Genomic DNA, 18,129 nt, shown 5'->3' with positions numbered 1-18,129 from the left:
CTATAAAAATATAAAAAAAAGGAACAAAGAGCTCTCAGTTTCTTCCTCTCCTATCAGTGGCTCTGAAATTCCTTATAGCATAATGGGGATGACACAGATTCTTCCTCTCCTATCAGTGGCTCTGAAATTCCTTATAGCATAATGGGGATGACACATCTGGAACTTTCCAGATGTTCTGAAAGCTCTGTTCACAGGGCTGCCTCTCCAAGGTCATGGACTTCAGCCCCCTGAGGAGTTTCCAGGTAGAAGAGGAGAGAAAGGGAAGCTAGAGAATGAAGGAACAGCCTTGGGGCTCTGCTGGGCTCTGTGCTGCAGCTTTCATGTGATGGCCGCTCTTCCCTTCCCCTGAGCAGCACCTCCCTTGGAACTTTTCCAGGAATACATCGACTTCACTGTAGAGAAAAAACTGAAGCAGAGTTACATACTAACACAGAGAAGAGGGAGGAAGCACCCCACCAAACATTCCCCCTGGCAGCCTGAACTCTTCTCTCTCCTCCTCTCGGGTTATTTTTAACACTGGAGGAGCTTGTACCCAGGTCCTGGGGCCAGTCACAAGGCTTCAGTGTCTGTTGCTAGGGAAGGAGGGGCCTCTGTTGTGCCCAGATACAAGACTGGTCTTGACTCAGCTTTGTGTCCAGGTCTCTCCCTTTGCTGTAGGCCAGCTGTCCAGCAGGAAGTTTCGGTGACAGGAGGGAAGGTGGAAAAGTGTTTAGCAATGATCCAGGAGGTGAATGGCAACAAGAGGTTGTGCCTTTGGAGGTGCCTAAATGCACACAGAGTGGTGGTTAAATTCTTGGGCCCTAGAGTCAGACAGGTCTGGGTTCAGATCTTGTCCTTCACATTTAATTAGCTATGTGGCTTGAGCAAATTGCTTAATCTCTCCAAGTGTCCTTTACAATGTAAAATGCCAACAATGTGACAACCTACCTCATAGGTGGGCTTGAGAGTTAATGAGATAATACCTGTAAAGCAACCTGCACATAGTAGAAGGATGACCAACTTGTCCCAGTTCCCTGGGAGTTTCTGGGTTTTAATACTGCAAGTCCTACACCCTGAGAACTCCCTCAGTCCTGGGCAAACTGAGACAGCTTGGTCACTCAACACAGTAGGCACTCTACAAGTGTGGCTAACATCATTCTCATGATAAACACAGGAACACATGCACACGTACGCTCACACACACAAGATACAATTAGCTGCTGTCCAGACATTCAAAGCACACGTTAAGTGGTCACTTTCAAAATTTCCTCAAAATCAAGTTAGACTTATTGAGCTCTTTTTGGGAGACAGGCTTCTATATATATATGTATGTTTTGTCATTCAATTTTTCCCCAAACTCCATGATGTTGCCAATTTATGATTGACAAAATCAAAACTGAGAAAGAAACATAATTTTCCTAAACTGCCAGGACTTCTAAGTAGTGCTGATACAATGTGGACCCTGTCCTTATGACTCCAGAGTTCAGTGTTCTTTCCATAAAGTACCTGCCCATAAAACAAACATTTCTGAGATCTTACGATGAGCATTCCATAGTACCAAGTACTTCCATTTCTCCTTTTTCTTACTTTTCCCTCAAAGTTTGGCTTTCCATACCTTCAAAATAACCTTGAGGCTCCTCATTCCTTACATTTGCACTCTCTACCATAAAGTATATATACAGTTTCAAATAGTGTTTGGAATAAATGAGCCAGTGACAGGGTTTGAGACTTTAGACGGAAATGCGGTTATTACCAGGCCTCCTATAATAGGATATGAAACCCCATGTCCCACAAAAAACCCAGCAACTGTAACCTAACAAAGTAAAGAACTCTGGAAGGGGCCTGGTAGGGTGCCCATGAGCCCCGTGACCTTGTGGGTGAGTAGGAGACACACCTCCCTTTAAAATTTTGTGTGCTTTAAGTCTACCTGTGTCCAAAAACATCAAAGCAATAATTACAGCTTTCATTTATTGATGTATATTAGCTGTTGGCACTGTGGTAAGCACTTAATGAGCATCATCTTCCCAAATCTTCTCAACAATGGAGAAGATGAATACAACTATCCCAAGTTTTATGACTGAGGAAACTGAGAAACAGGGAGGTTAAGTAATTTGCCCATAGTCACTCAGCTAGGTCAGTGGCAAAGTTAGAACTTCACCTGATTATGGAATCTGCTCCATGGCTTTAACCAAAAGCCTACATGTAGTCTGAAGAGAGATAGAAAATAAAAAAAATATCTGCCCAAGAGAATGAAACTTCCATCATCTTCCCTCTGCCCCAGGCCACCACACTGGCACCAGAATTGCTTGCTGACTTAATCTTCTGTTCAGCAATTTCCAAGTGAGGATGCAGTCCTCAAATCCCTTAATCAACTTCAAGTACATAGGGTTGCCAGATGAAACACAGGATGCCCAGACATACTCATACTAAAAAGTTATCTGTTGCTCACCTGAAATTCAAATTGAACTGGTTGTCCTGTATTTTTATTTGTTAAATCTGGCAATATGGGGAGAAGAGGTCAGCTAGCCTCTAGGTTATCCCCATCTTTGTGGTGTTAACAGCTTAGAGTCTCAATCTGTTGCTGGAAATTTTCACACATTTGTAATTCAGAGCCCAGTGTTTCTGGCAGATCTTTTCTGAGGCTTGAAACAGTTGCTTATCCAGGGACTTAATTTACTGACCCATCCAATGGTCAGCAAGAGCCAAGTCCTTGTGCTACTGAGAGATGCTAAGATTCCCACCGTTGGGTAATATATAGTGTGGTAGATAGAGAAGGCAGCCAACACACAAGGAAACCCAAAATCTGGCTGGCCCTACAAAATTGCAAGTGAAAGGAACTAGAAGATTCACAGAGGTTCCCCTAGATGGCACCCTTGAACAAAATTTCCAGTGAAGGCCTCAATTCAGCTTCCCAAAGCAACACCCACCAGGGAAGGAGGGTTGCAGTTTTGTCCTAAAGAAAAAAACCCTCCAAACCCAAACAATAACCAACCCTTTCCTGGATGGGGCACCCATCACACTGCAGCTGAACAAAAGGCATGAAAACGGACAGGACTGCCTGAAACGTAAAAATTTAGGGATACTTTTCCATCCAGGTCCTCCTATCTTCACCATTAGCTCCCCCCTTCTTGGCTCTTGTGGAGTTAGAGCAGGATCCCTTAGCTTATTATTATTATCCCCAAGCTTATTTCTCTATCCACCAGCCTGATTATTTCTAGAAATATTAGTTGGTAGAATACATCATTGGTGGGTGGGCAAAATCAGTGAAAGAAGTCAAAATAAAACTGTATCGCATATTTGAAAGTTGCTAAGAGAGCAAATCTTAAATGTTCTTGTCACAAGAAAAAAAATTCTGTCACTGTGTATGGTGACAGATGTTAACTAGGCTTGTGGTGATTATTTTGCAATATACACAAACATCAAATCATTACGTTGTACAGCTGAAGCTAATATAATGTTATATGTTAACTATACCGCAATATAAAAATAAACAAAAAAGGGCTTCCCTGGTGGCACAGTGGTTGAGAGTCCGCCTGCCAATGCAGGGGACACGGGTTCGTGCCCCGGTCCGGGAAGATCCCACATGACGCGGAGCGGCTGGGCCCGTGAGCCATGGCCGCTGAGCCTGCACATCCAGAGCCTGTGCTCCGCAACAGGAGAGGCCACAACAGTGAGAGGCCCGCGTACCACAAAAAAAAAATTAAAAATAAAAATAAACAAAAAAGAAAAATAAACCAAGTAACCATGATAAGACACAGAAAAAGAAAAGCACAATACGTTAAATATTTTTGAGCTCCTCCTATGCTCCCGATAGGCGCTAAGTTCTTTACAGCCATTATTGCACCAGTCCTCACTACAACCCTGTGATTGCTTTGATCTTTCCTAAAGAGTTATTTTTCAGGTGCCTACGGACACAAGTCACAGAGGAGAGACAGATCAGCAAAGGTCCCTGGATGGAAAGGGCATGAGAACTGTGCAGTAGCAGGCCAATTCTCAAGTCTATCCCTCTCCATTTTACAGATGAAGCTGAAGCTCAGCGAGGTTAACTCATCCACACAGTAAGACTCTGCCCTGGGATCAGAGTCCAGGACTGTTGGACCTCGGTTCATGGTCTTTACGAGTATGTTCTATGGCAGTTGTTCTCAACCTAGACAACTGTGCCCGCCAGGGGACATCTGCCAATGTTTGGGGGTCTGCAGGGAAGGAAAGTACTACTGGCATCTAGCGGTTGGAAGCCAGGGTTGCTGCTAAACATCCTACAATACACAGGACAGCCCACCCAACACAGAATTTTCCTGACCAAAATGTCAATAGCGCTCGCTGCCCCTTGAGAAACCCTGCTGTATGGGCTGAATTTCAGGCCAAGGAACATATGTTCTGGCTCTGACTTGAAACTGAAGGATTTGGGATTAGACTTTTTCATTTATAAAATGGAGATACTAATCGAACCGATCTTTAGGGATCTCACTGGCTCATGATATTTGCGTTTGAGAAGTAATGGTTAAAACCTTCCGGTCAAGGTCGTACCTCATCACTTGTCTGTCCTGAGCTCCAGAGATGCTTCCAGAAGAGCTGGTTCAGGGTATTTAGGCAGGGGAAGCCCTGAGACCCTGGGAAAACCCGTTCTCAGCTGCCAGTCCACCTGTCTCAGAGATGGCCTGGGCGCCCTCACTCCAAGCCAAGAGTGTAGGAAGGGCAACTCTCTCTGAGCCTCAGTTTCCTCACGTGCTCCTCACTCGTGGCTTGTCCGGGAGGCTCCAAAAAGCTGAGGGAGACAGCGTCCTTTGCAAGAGCTGCAGGCGGGGAGATCCAAGCGAAGGGGAGGGGAGGGAGAGGAGGGACGGCGCGGGGCCGCGCGGCGGAGGAAGACTGCTGGCGGGGGTGGAGTGAGAAGGCGGGCTCCCGCTTCAGAGCCGCCGCTTGGGCGTGTCTCCTCTAGCTGCCCGCACACGCAGCTCGGCCTGCAGCGCGGCCGCCGGGACCAGGTGAGAGCTGGCAGCTTGGGCGCAGGGGACCCGGCTGGCTAGACAGCCCCCTCGCCGGGCGGGACAAATTTTGGAGGAGGGCGGGGGGGGGGGGGTCGGTTGAGAGGATAGTCGGAGTCCCACGCCCGAAGCCTTCAGCACGACGTTTGGTAATAAGGGGAGTCTCATCCCTCCGAGCCCCTGCGAGACCCCCATACACACACATATACACCCCTACACCTACTACTACATTTGGTAAAAGGGTTGCCATCCCCATCCCACCCCGGACCCTTCCCCTTCTTGGGAAACCTGGTTGGGAAGACTCCGAACTCCCTCTTTAGGATTAATGAAAATGGGTGCCCTCCTCCCTCCCGGGTTCCCGGGTGCCCCTCCCCCCTCACTGCAGAGAGGGGAACTCCAAGTACCACAGGTGGGATTCTCCTCCCCAAATTAATGACGGTGTATTCGACTCCCCGCCCCCAAGCTCCCATTTCTCAGCCTCGGTGCCCCCTCGGGCGCAGAGCCCCCTCTGTACCTGCATCACCCCCCTTTTCCCCTCTCCTTGGATCCCAAGAAACTGGCCGCCTGTCCCCTCTCGCGTTTAGGAAGGCTGCGAGACTGGAAACAGGTGGGGAGGGGGAGGTCTGATAGGCCCGAGGCGCCCGGCGGTTCCCGGCCTCAAGCCGGAGATGCGACCCCTGCCCCGCCCGGCTGGAATGCTCAGGGTTTCCGTTTGCCCCGGGAGGGGCGGTAGTGGAAGAGCGGGTGGCTTTTGGAGGGGTGGGGCGTGGAAGGGGAAGGGCGGGTTGGCTCGTGTTCTCCCGGCTCAGCCCGGAAGGCGCGGAGAAGGCAGAAGGCGGGAAACTGTGCGCTGCGTCGGGTTAAGGGGTTGCCGTCTTCCCTCCTCCCGAGACCTCTCAGTGCCTGGGGAGGCCCCTCCGAGGAGTGAGTGACTAGGGGGTCTGGGGATTGGTGGCCCGGTGGTTGCGTTCCACGGATGTGGCCGCTGGCATTTTACTCACGCTGGCCCCTATTGGACTCCCCAAACCGGTCCGGGTGGCGCTTGGGTTTCCAAGGCCCTGGGAGACCAGTAGGGGAGCTGGGCTTGTTTCTGACCCTTGCAGATTGGAGATTAGGGGAATTGAGTGCTGGGAACATCGCAAATTCAAATCTGTGCCAGCTGTAGCTTCAGAGACAGTATGGGAATGGGAGTTTAGTCCTGCCCTGTTCAGGGGATTCCTGTTTCACAAAAGGGATTGTAGCAGAGAATCTCTAGCTGGGGAGATTAAAATGTGCTTTAATTTGGTGCTAGACCCTATAGATATTAGGAGACACCTCTTCCCATCTCACATAATTAGCATGGGGGACGTTCAGTATGGTAAATAAATGTGAGCATCTCTCAGTTAATTTTGTCCACTGTGACAGAATCTTTTAGGCGTTTGTGCTATAGGTCAGGAGATCAGTTGTAAGGGAGAAATGGAAAAGATATCTGTGTCCAGCCCTACAGTGTTATTCTGGGAAATATAAAATAACAATATATTAGTTTATATGAAAATTAAAAAGGGTTTAAAAGATAGATATCTAACTTAACAAAAAGCTTTTATTAAAAATAAATAATTATGTGAGATTGGGACAGTCCTGGAAATTCCAGCCTCTTGAGTCACAGGGTATAATTGTGGCAAAGTCTGTCCCTCAGGTGCCTCTCTTGTTACGGAGCTGAGACTTACAAGTAAATAGAGAATAATTTATGGCACAATGTAATTGGGAGCCAACCTGTTTAGTGTATTGGCCACTGTCACTTGTTTGAAAAAGTTTTTCTGGCCAAAAAAAAAAGGCAATAGGACTTGAAATAGTGTATTCAGCTTTCTTACTTTCTTCCACATTCTTTTCACAATTTTGTCAGGCTAAAAAAATAAACATAAGCTCTCAGAGACAATACCATTAACATTTTCTTATATGTCCATCTAGATATTTTATTTTACTATGGATATATACATAAAATACATAAATACATATATGTATTTTATATTATGGATATATGCATAAAATATGTAACAATATATAGTATTCTATAATTTTTTCACATCATAGATATATTTTTATTTCACTAAATAAATATCAACATCATTTTAATGGCTATACAGTACTCCATTCTATGAATTTATCATTATTTAACCTATTTCCTATTAGTAGACAGCTTCTTTCCACTGTTTTACTATTATGTATTAGAAACAGGGGTACACTGCACATCCTTTTGGCATGTTTTGATATAACTGATTATTTCCTTCAAGTTCCTGGAAAGTAAATTGTTGGATCAAGGTGTGTGCAATTTGAAATTTGGATAGATATTGCCAAGTTACCCTCCATCTGCATGCCCACCATCAGTGTGTGAGGATAGTAGAATCTCTTGTTGGGTCAGTTGGGTGAAGACCACTAATGGTTTAAGATACTTTTCATTTCCTCCAGCAAGAGACAAGGTGACATGAGAGATTTGACTGTGCCCTGCACTGAAGAGCTTACTGGTAGAATTAATCCCTAAAGAGACCTGAAGTGGGTTTCAGGATGGTGAAAGAAGAGCCCCCAAGTACTTCAAAGGACTTTCAGGAGCTGCAGAGGAGGGTGTCTTTGCTGATAGCGTCTGTCCAGAGTAACTCAAAGGTCAGTTTCCAATCAGAGCATATAATGGAAGATCCCAAAATAATACTAGCTTAAACACCATAGAAAGTTATTTCTCTCAAGTAGAAGAAACTTGGAGGTAGGTCAGGAATCTTTCTAACTCACCACCTTGTCATGTCTGAGTTGTGACCTTCAAACTCACTGTCCAAGATGACTGCTAGAGTATCAGCCATTGTATCCATATTCTAGGCAATAAGATGTGGGGAGAGAAAGACTTGCATACCACCTCCAATTTAAGGAGACTTCCTGGAAGTCATACACACACAAAGCTTCCAGTTGCATCTCATAGACCAAAATTTAGTCTTATGATCACCCCTTGTAGCAAATGCAATTCTTTAGCTGGAAATAGAGGCAACTCTTAGTCTGTGCCACAGATACCATCCTTTTTTTTGTTTTGCTGTTAATTTTGACCTGTTACCCTGAAAATGAGAAGCTAATGTCTACTTTGAGCCCAGTGTTCCACTAGAAATTCAGTGTTCAATAGAAATACGACATAAGCCACATACGTAATTTAAAATTATCTAGTAGCCGCATTTAAAAAGTAAAAAAAAGCAGGTGAAATTAATTTTAATAGGGTATTTTATTGAACCTATCTAAAATATATTTCAACATGTAATCATTATTAAAAATATTAATGAAAAAAGTTATTGAGATGTTTTACATTCTTTTTTGTACTAAGTCTTTGAAATCCAGTCTGTATTTTACACTTAACAGCACATTTCCATTTGAACTAGCCATTTTACAAGCGCTCAATAGCCATTCAATGGCAATGGGACTTGAGATAGTATATTCTGCTTTCTTGAACTTTTAACTTTATTGCTTCTATGTGCCTTTCAGCATTTTTTCAGGGAAAAAATAATAGCTCTCAGAGATAATATTATTAGCATTTTGTTGTATGTTCTTCTAGACTTTTTTTCTATGCAATATACCCATAAAATACATATGTATATGTAAGAAAGTGAACTGGTTGGTGATCTGTTTTTTTGTATTGGACACCACTAGTATCTATTTGAGGAGCCAGACCTTTGCAGTCTAGAGCAATATACTCTATAGAGATCTTTTCTGAACTCATCCCCAAATGCCTCTGGCACTCTTTGTGGATTTAGCAAGATATTTTTAGGTTGGACAAGCAGCTTTCTAGCCAGCAGGCTGAGACTCTTGTTACTAAAAGTTAGCTCCATGAGAAAGGTCCTCATACTCATCTACATGTTCAGTTGATTCTCATTATATAATTTGTGTTAGTTCTGTTCTGTTGAATCACCTGAATTAGCACATACTGAACAATTGCTCAAATGGGAAGTACAGGATTAGGTTCTGGCAAGCTTCTGGTGGCAACATTTTCATCAGCCAATCAAACCATCACCTGTTTTGTGTGTCTTTTTGTTTAAAGGCACCTTTATTCTGTAGATATTATTGATTCATTAACACTGAACTCCAGGCCAACAGCCTGTACTATACAGGCAGCTATAACTCTTGCCTGAACGAAGTTTATCTAATACACGTACGTCATAGCCTTCTTATACTTAGGAACACTAGACAGTACTGCTACACATTTTAAATGTCAAAATCACCAACAGAAGACATAAAAATGCAGAAAAAGGTGGCACGAAATAAACCATGAAAAGGACAGTTGTATAAAGAGCTAAAACAAGAAGGCAGAGTGTTGCCTAGTTTGGCCTCAGCTGGGAACATGTGTGTCAGGTGGCTCACGTTTTTCACTGCCGTGTGCACGTCCATGAAAGCAACTCAAAGTGTTGATTCTGGGGTTACAGATCAATTTTAGTGGGTAGGCAAATTCACAGATATGGAATCTGCAAATAATAGGGATTGTACATTAATTAACCTTGGTTGAGCACTTATTATATGCAAAGCACTGTGCTACGCACTTGGCGTATCTTAACTTAGTTAATATTCGTGTCTACCTCCTAAGGTAGGCATTTCAAAGCATGTGAACTCTGACTTCTTGACATTTCTTCATTTTTTCACCTTAGCTCCTCAGCCATGGTCATTGGAATAGATTTGGACTAGATAACTTCCAGGGCAGTTGACTCCCAGGATGATGGGACAGATCATCAGTTGGCTAAGCCCTGATGTTCTTCAGATAGTCCTGAGGTAGTTTCTTTTAAATTTTTAAATTATATTAATTGAATTAATTATATTAATTGTGTTTACTGAATAGAGTAATATTGGCAGTAAAGGAAAGGAAATCACCTGTAAACCCATCACTAACAAATCCAGTGGTGGTGTTATCATTACTGTTGTTGTTATTATTATTAGGACCCTTTAGTATGTAATTTTTAGATCTAGTGGTTTTAATTGTGGCAGATGTAGTTCTATATTTTTATTTTTGCTTGATATTGTATATTGGTGTTTTTCCATATTAAAGCATAGGTCTTCTGAACAATTGTTTTCTTGGTGGTAGAACCTTCCCTCAGATTGACATACCATAATTTACATAGTCATCCCCTTGCTTCTATGATATTTAGATGATTTCTTTCCCCCAAGTAATTTATAATCTTTTCTCAGAGTTAATAAACCCTTTGAGTTCCAGATAAGAATAGATGGCTTCCAGGTGGAGTGTTTGTGAAACAACTCTGTCATCTCTTCTAGGAAACCTCTGGAATGTCAAGTCTTAATTGTCTTACTTTTAGACTGACAGAGTCAGAAACCTGTCCCAAATAGGTTAAACAAGCAAACAAACAGTGAGACCTCCCAGGGCTTTTGGGAAATGTAAGGCTATCATAGAAGCCAAGGCAGGAAGTAAACAGGGCGGAGCCTCAGGAGGGGTTAGAACCAGAGTCTGGCAGGTCACTGGGGTCAGAGATAACTCTCAGTGCCCTCTCTTGAGACATACTATTCCTCATCGTAACTCTTCCTTGTGTATCAGCTTCATTCTCCTCTCTTTGCAGCCTGGCTTCCTTTGCTCTTCCATTCACATGGGCAGACATGATCGCCCAGGATGGTACCTTCAACTCCTCATGTCTCCTCCAGCTCCCAGCTGAAATCCTCTATGGGACCTGGTCTTGGGAGTGCTTGATTCCTAGGAGCAAGAATCTGCTTAACCAAGTCACCTATGGCCAGGGAGGTGGCAGTTGGGCTGGGGCTTTCCATTTCAGTGGTATAAACATGGCTTCAGGGGCCCACCCCTGCTGTGAGAGGGGGCAGTTTTCACAGAGGAGGGAAGAGAGATGGAGCATGGGCTGGGCAGATGCCCTCCCAATGGTATCTCCTTGTGTGGATTACCTAGGACAAAATAGTTTTGCTCTCATGCTGGCCCTTTCCTTCCACAAAGGATGTTTATTTATTTATTTATTTATTTATTATTATTTTTTTGGGACAAAGGGTGTTTTTGAATTACCTCCTTGGCACCTGTATTCTAATCCTGAATCACAAGGACCAAAATCTGGGAGAAATTGTCACACAGCACCTTGGACTTGTCATTACCAGTGGTTTTAAATAATGCTGACCCCTCTGCCCTCCACCCCTCTGGTAGCAAAGACAGTGGATACTGATTATCTTTTGCATTCTAACACCGGGGAATTGGCCTCTCTTCTGAATAGTTCCAGATGGAGCCTTCATGTCCTTAAACACTGGCCATGTTGTCCCTATTTTGGAACCTCCCATACTCATGTGTGCATTTTAAAATAAATCACCTGTGTTTGACCTTGGGCAAGTTGCTTGGGCTCATTGACTCTCCATCTCATCTTCTCTAAAATAAGCAATGCCAGGCTCATAGCTTTGTTGTGAGGATGATCTCAGATGTTGTTTGAGAAGGCCTTAGCACAGAGTCTGGAACATAATGGTGCCAGTCTGTCCCAGCCTGGCATTCCTGGGTTATTTAGCACCACACCATGCCTGTAAAATCTAGGTTGGATAACCTGTGTCTCCTTCCAGGAGGGCGATGGAAAATGTTGCTGAATAATAAGCTCTCCCACTTTCCATCCTTCCATTGTGTCACCCTCTGTTGCCTGGGAGAATGAAAAGTTAATTGCTATAGTCTAATTCCTGGATTTAAATAATGTTAAATTTTGCCTTGTTACCTACCTCGTAGCATTGTAGAGAGAAAAAAATAAGGAGGTTTATTGAAAGCTCTTAAAATAGTGCTTGGCACTTGAGTGTTTAATGAATGTTGTCTCTTATTATTAGGCATAACTGAATCATATCTTCCTCTTCTGAGACAGACTGGTCCGAGCAGGGCCATCCTCCCTAGGGGAAGACAATTGCTGGGCTTAATTGTCTGCATCTTAAATTGGTCTCTCTGCATATCTGAATAACTTTCTATTTTTTCCTTGTAGGGCCCAGATTTAGAAGAGGCTAAGAAAAAATTAAATTTCTTAAGGACTACAAGTAGTCCCTTCCTGCTTTTCCCCTCTTGCATCCCTATGCCACACTGTCTCCTGGTCCTGTTGAATTTTCTTTTGTCGTTCCACTTTCATACTGCATCTCCTCCTCCTCCTTGTCCCTCCCTGCCATCAGCCTAGTTTTGGCCATCATTATCTCTTGCTGGCTTCCCTGCAAATCTTCCTCATTGCCTCTTGCACAGGACCACCAGGTTCATCTTTTTAAAATTATTCCTTTGATTGCATCACAGTCCTGCTCAAATGCCAATAGTTCGCTTGTTTTTTTTTCTAGGTAAAATTTGAGTGTGCGCTTTTCAACAGAATATTATGTGAACCACATATATAGTTTTAAGTTTTCTAGTAGCCATATTAAAAAACATAAGGGTTTCCCTGGTGGCACAGTGGTTGAGAGTCCGCCTGCCAATGCAGGGGACGCGGGTTTGTGCTCCGGTCCGGGAAGATCCCACATGCCGCAGAGCGGCTGGGCCCGTGAGCCATGGCCGCTGAGCCTGCGCGTCCGGAGCCTGTGCTCTGCAACGGGAGAGGCCACAACAGTGAGAGGCCCGCGTACCACAAAAGAAAAAAAAAACATAAAAAGAAACGTAAAATTAATTTTAATAATATATTTTATATAGCCCAATATATCCAAAACAATATAATTTCAACATGTAATCAATATTTAAAAATCATTGATGAGATATTTTACATTCTTTTTTTAATACATTCAGTGCACATATCAATTCACATGCTGATTTTCCATTGGAAATACTTGGTCTCTATTTAGATTTCATAAAATTGATAATTGAAAAACTTATTTGAAACATACCCACCTTATTTGAAATGTAATTAAAATTTTTTCAATGACTGAATCAAACATCAGTTTTTAAATTTAACTTAGATTAAAAATCCAACTCATCGGTCACGCTAGCCACATTTCAAGTGCTCAGTGGCCACATGTGGCTTCTGTGCTGGACGGTCTGGGTATAAAGTCGTAAGCCTGGCATTCTGGTGTTCCAGCCTCATCTGCTCCCCCGCCACTGTGGTTACTGGGTCTCTTGATTTTAAGGATCAGACAGAGCAGTTCGGTCTGTCAGGTGACCCCTGGAGGTTTACTAAGGATACACGTGGACTAGAGCTGGAAAGCAATCAAGACCTGAGACAGCTCAAAGGAGCATCCAGCCCCACTCCCATGGCCCCTCTGCCTCTCTCTCACCTTCAGCCGCCCTAACGGGAAGATCTCACTGGGTTCTGATCCTAGAGTATCCAAGCTGGGTATTTCCAGCTCAGAGGTGATTCCTGGCACAGTCACCTCTGGCGAGAGAAGCTGAACAGCCAAGTCTTAGATAGCTTTTGTCAGAAAGGAGTAGCTGGAGGCAGTGTAGCCAGTAGGTGTTATGCCATTTTGGGCCGGGAAGTGAAGTTTGTCAATGCTGAAGCCCCAGGACTGAGAACGGTGGCTTTGTGGAACAGCCTTTTCTAGCTAAGCAGAGTGAGTCCTGTGCTTTGTCACCATCAACTTGAGCTCCAAAATCCTCCTGCCTTCCAGCTTGCCCACAGTTTCCTCCATTTGAGTCACTTGGGTGAAGAACTCTTTCTAGGAGAAGGTGTGTTTTGGTTAGTGGCACCCACCATCACTGACGCTTAAATTACATCTTCAGTTCACCTGCTGGCCTACATGGCCCTAAGGAATGAGACACAGGAAGGACGAGTTTTGATGGGGAAAAGTTCTGGAATGATAGAAGCTTTCAAGGGAACGGGAATTAGCATGCCAGCACTGAGGAGAGAGATGGCATGGACCCTAAGAAGAGGGGGAAGCCCATCCTTGTGAGGATGCCTAGGGCCAGCTCTGTATTAAAGCAGCCCCCCCAACCCTCCACTGAGCCAGCTCCAGAACCCTTTTGCCTGGTGGAGGAAGATAACCTACTTATTAACACAGCATAAGCTTGCAGTAGTCATCAGGCTGTGGCCTGACTGTGGTATCCAGGATGATGACATCAAAACATTTTCTCCTAATGAAGTGGCAGCCATTGCAGACATCTGAAGTGGAAAGATTTAGCTTTGAATGCCTAGATTTTGCCACTTGGAAGCCGTGTGACTCTAGGTGAGTCATTTCGTCCCACTGTTTCTCAAACTTTAATGTGTGTACAAATCACCTGGTGATCTCATTAAAAAAACAAGCTGATTTGGCAGGTCTGGGTCAGGGCCCAAGATATTGCATTTCTAACAAGCTCCCAGGTGATGCCAAGTAGCTAGGACTTAACCTCTCTGTGCCTCAGTGTCCTCAACTGTGAAGTAAGCAGCCAATTGTACATATATTACATCAGAGCACACATATGCTGAGGATGCCTTCTGAGAGGGTGTGTGTGAAGCAGTAGAGCCATGCCTGGGTCTTTCCTCCTTTCACAAGACTTGAGGTTGGGTGGGGCCCTCAAACTTGCCCCCTGTCCACAGCTGCCTTAAGTTGTTGCTGGGGCAGCTCATGTCTTGGGAGGATTATTGTTGACTTCTTACCTATGGGCCTTCCAACTTTATAACCTTGGCTTATACTTCCTATAGCTCGGGTGAATTCATCAGTCTGGGGTTCAGACATGGCATTCAGTCCTGCTCGTCTCCTTTGCCCACAGGTGGTTGCCTTCATGAAGTCTCCAGTGGGCCAGTACCTGGACAGGCATCCTTTTCTGAGCCTCACCTTGCTGGTGTTTGCTGCTGTGTCAGCCGTTCCTGTTGGCTGCTTCCTGCTCCTCGTGGTGCTCACCTCCCTGGCTGCGTTTTTGGGAGTCATATTACTAGAAGGTATCCTACTCAGTTACTCTCCCCCTTGGAAAATGACTCACTTGGGATGACAGTATTTATTGGGCATCTGCCACTCTTGTCAAAGGTTCCTGTTCTTGTCAAAACCACATCGACCAAGGCAGGTTGTCAGAGTAGTTAAAACATGGGCTCTGGAGTCTGTTCGAATCCCACCTCCCCCAGTGTGATTTTGGACACATTATTTACCCTCTCTGAGCCTCAAATTCCTCATATGTAAAATAGGGATATAATAATACTATCTCAGAGGGTTGTGAGGATTGAAACTCACAGTTGCATAAAGTACTTAGCACAATCCTTGGCACAGAGTAGCTTCTCCATGCATGCTAACTATTGTCATTAAACAGAACATTAAAATTCACTCCACAGATAGCTATGGAGCACCTGTTGCATGCCAGGTGCCTTACTATGTACTGAGGTTCCCCCTTCTCCACCTTTCCTCCTGAAGTCCCACTGCCAATTGTCAGCTTCTCCCTGAGTTGCTAAGTTAAAATTACTACGAAAGTAAAATCTGATTGGCTTAGTTTGCCTTTTCAACTCAGATCACAGTCCACAAAGAGATGGTTGCCATCTGCTCAGGTGATCACCTCTGGCTCATTCTATGGCTTCCCAGAGCTAAGAGCACCCAGGGTTGCTTCCCTACCAAAGGGATTGTGGACAAGGCAGTTTACACTTGAAGAAGAAGACAGGCACGGTAGGTGGATGAGCCAAATACAGTATGGCAGAGTGGTTGTTCAGTAAATATTGATGGATAGATGGGAGAAAGATGAATCAATATCAAAACAAAGGTAAATTTAGAAAGAAATAAGAGAGCCACTACCCTTTTGTGGTATCATACAAAGCTCTACAGGAGAGAGCACTTTAAAGATGTATAACAACTTTGTCCCAGAGTAGACAAGGAAGGGCCTTCTAGATAGGAGGAACAGCATGTGCAAAGCTGTTCCACTTTAGAGCGGTGGTTCTGCAACTTGAGTCTGCATAAATCTTACTTGCTTTTTGAACATGTGGACTTTCATGTATCATCCAGAGACTGTTATTTAGTAGGTCTGGAGTGGGGTCCAGAAATGCAAATTTTCAACAAGATTCCCTAATGCATCTGATTCTGATACAGCTGGTTGTTAGCCATCCTTTGAAAAATACTGATCTAAGATTTTGTAAATCTTTATGAAAAGGCAGCACGTCTGTTTACATTCTCTACTTTCCTTCCTTTCCAGAGTCCATCCCTGAAACTGTCACTGTGGAGTACTGGGTGGGCTATTTGACAGCTTGTGAGGCAAGGGGAAGGATGTCTGCCATGCAACATTCGCCATGTTATTAGTTCTGCTTTGGAAAGAGGAATTTTGTTATGAGGAAGGCAAGAGAAAGTGTGCTGGGCAGACTTTCTGCCACAGTGAGTCACATATATGATAGTCATTTAATTGTCATGTCAACACTTAGAGGTAGTTATTATTATATTCTTTTTACAGATTAGTTAAACTAAAGCTCCAAGCGGCCCAAAGTCTCACCATAAGTGACTTAACTAGGATCAAACTCAGGCGTGTCAACTATGAAAATCCATCCTCTTTCCATGGTATCTTTTATTATTTTTCTCCCATAGACCCCATGTTATAAAAATGTATTTTCTCTGCACTTATTAGATGGTAATTCATTAATATTCCCATTAAAAACTTATTTAATGGTGGGTAAAATGACCATTCAGACCTATGGTTACTGTGTGATAGTTGCCAGGCTGGGTTGTAAAGGATGTAATCAAAAGTTATGTTTAGATTTGACTTTATTTAGCCTGCATAGCCTTTATTTCCATAGGTTGTAGGTAAGTGTAAGTTATAGTATTTGGTAGGCAGTTTGAAACACTGGTCATGATTTACCACCCCCATTACTGTCTTGGCTAACTCCTTCTAGAGGATTCCATTGGGAGCCCATCCCTGACCTTGTGAATGAGGGAGATTCAAATTCAGATTCTTGCCATGGGCAAGACAGGTAACAAAAGTGAGCAAAGCAGTCCAAGAATAATACAGTTGGGAACAGTGGGGCCTGGAAGAAACTGGAAGGCCAGCAGTTGTTGCCATGCAGTGATGCTCACTTGGGTATTGAGATTGCCTCCTTTTTAAGCAATACCAGAAGTCTGGATTTTTGTGGAAAACCTCCTCACTTAAAACATCTGAGTTAACTGTTGTTTTAAACACAGTGGTGCAGGGTCTGATGTTTTCAGTCTGTTTTAGATGAATGATTCTTTGACATGCTTTCTTCTAGGACTGGTCATATCTGTGGGCAGCCTCTCACTGCTTTGTGTCCTCTGTGGCTTGGGCTTCGTGTCACTCATCATGTCAGGGACAATCATAGTGTCCTACATGGTAGTCTCCAGCCTCGTCAACTACTGGTTTTCTCCCAGGTAAATACATGTCAGTGCAATAATTTAATCTTTACTATTTGGGGAGATTTTCACAAGTAACACCCTAACCCTGGTCACATCATACTCAGTCTCCCAAGATAGGAGGTGCCTAGCCTCTTCACATCTCTGCTTAAAAAGAGGTAAGGTTTCCTTCTCATTTTTTTTTTTTTTAAATTATCAGGTAGGAATGCTTTGGTGGCAAGTAATGAAAAACCTAAGTAGATACTAGCTTAAACAAATAGGGATTTATTTTTATTGCATAACAACAAGCTGGAGATAGCCCAGTCCTGGCACAGCCTCTCTAGTGTCATCAAGGTACCAGGCACCTTCTGCCTTTCTGTGTTGCCATCCTTACCCCACTGGCTTGTCACCTCATGGCCACAAGAAAGCTGCTGCTGGCTACACCAACTTCATTCAAGGCAGGATGAAGAGAGGAAAAAAAAAATGAGTCCTCACCAGTTGAGTCTGACCTTTTTTGTCAAGTAAATGAAATCTTTCCCAGAACCTACCCCCTTTCTTATCCCAACCAACCTCATTGGTTGGAATTTTGGCAGATAGCCACCGTAAGCTGGAAGGGAGGCTGGGAAATGGAGTATAAACCCACAAGGAGAAGGGCCTTGGGAATGTGTGTTGGTCAGCCAAGCTCTGGTGTGTGCCATAGCTCCCCTGCTTGGGGTATAAGTGTTATTAGCTACTTGAAATTCAAAGAGAATCCATAGAGCCAGTTAAGTTAATATCAATAGTGCTACCTCCTCTCTCACTTACCTCTGAAACCTACCATCACTGGGATGAAAAAAGACAGACCTATTTCTCTCCCTGCCCCATCCCCCTTCTGTTAAAGATGTAAAGAAATGGTCAGTTAATTAGAATTAATTAGAATTTGAATCCCAGCTATGCCATTTTTTACCTGTGTGATCTTGAACAAGCTGTTCAACATCTCTGTTCTCAGTTTTCTTCCATTGGTAAAATA

The 18,129-nt window shown here is 43.8% G+C and overlaps 1 protein-coding gene across 5 annotated transcripts in view; it reads left to right on the top strand.

Moving 5' to 3' along the window:
• Positions 1–4,970: 4,970 nt before the first annotated feature.
• The window catches only part of LDAF1 (lipid droplet assembly factor 1), a 53,225-nt gene continuing 40,066 nt past the window's right edge, over positions 4,971–18,129 (top strand). For all 5 annotated transcript variants that reach the window (XR_016387799.1, XM_089896062.1, XM_089896060.1 and 2 more), the window contains exons 1-3: positions 4,971–7,601; positions 14,584–14,752; positions 17,021–17,159. Coding sequence is in view for 4 of the 5 variants with exons in the window: in XM_089896062.1 (XP_089752188.1) it covers positions 7,506–7,601; positions 14,584–14,752; positions 17,021–17,159 (404 nt within the window). In the remaining variant the exon portion in view is untranslated. The remainder of the gene's footprint in view (positions 7,602–14,583; positions 14,753–17,020; positions 17,160–18,129) is intronic.

Source organism: Delphinapterus leucas, chromosome 15 (assembly GCF_059928025.1).
Source record: "Delphinapterus leucas isolate spDelLeu-1000000601 "Yukka" chromosome 15, BTC_Dleu_Yukka2, whole genome shotgun sequence".
Taxonomy (NCBI): Eukaryota; Metazoa; Chordata; class Mammalia; order Artiodactyla; family Monodontidae; genus Delphinapterus; species Delphinapterus leucas.
Note: the sequence above shows the minus strand (reverse complement) of the source record. Positions and strands in the feature narration are given on the sequence as shown.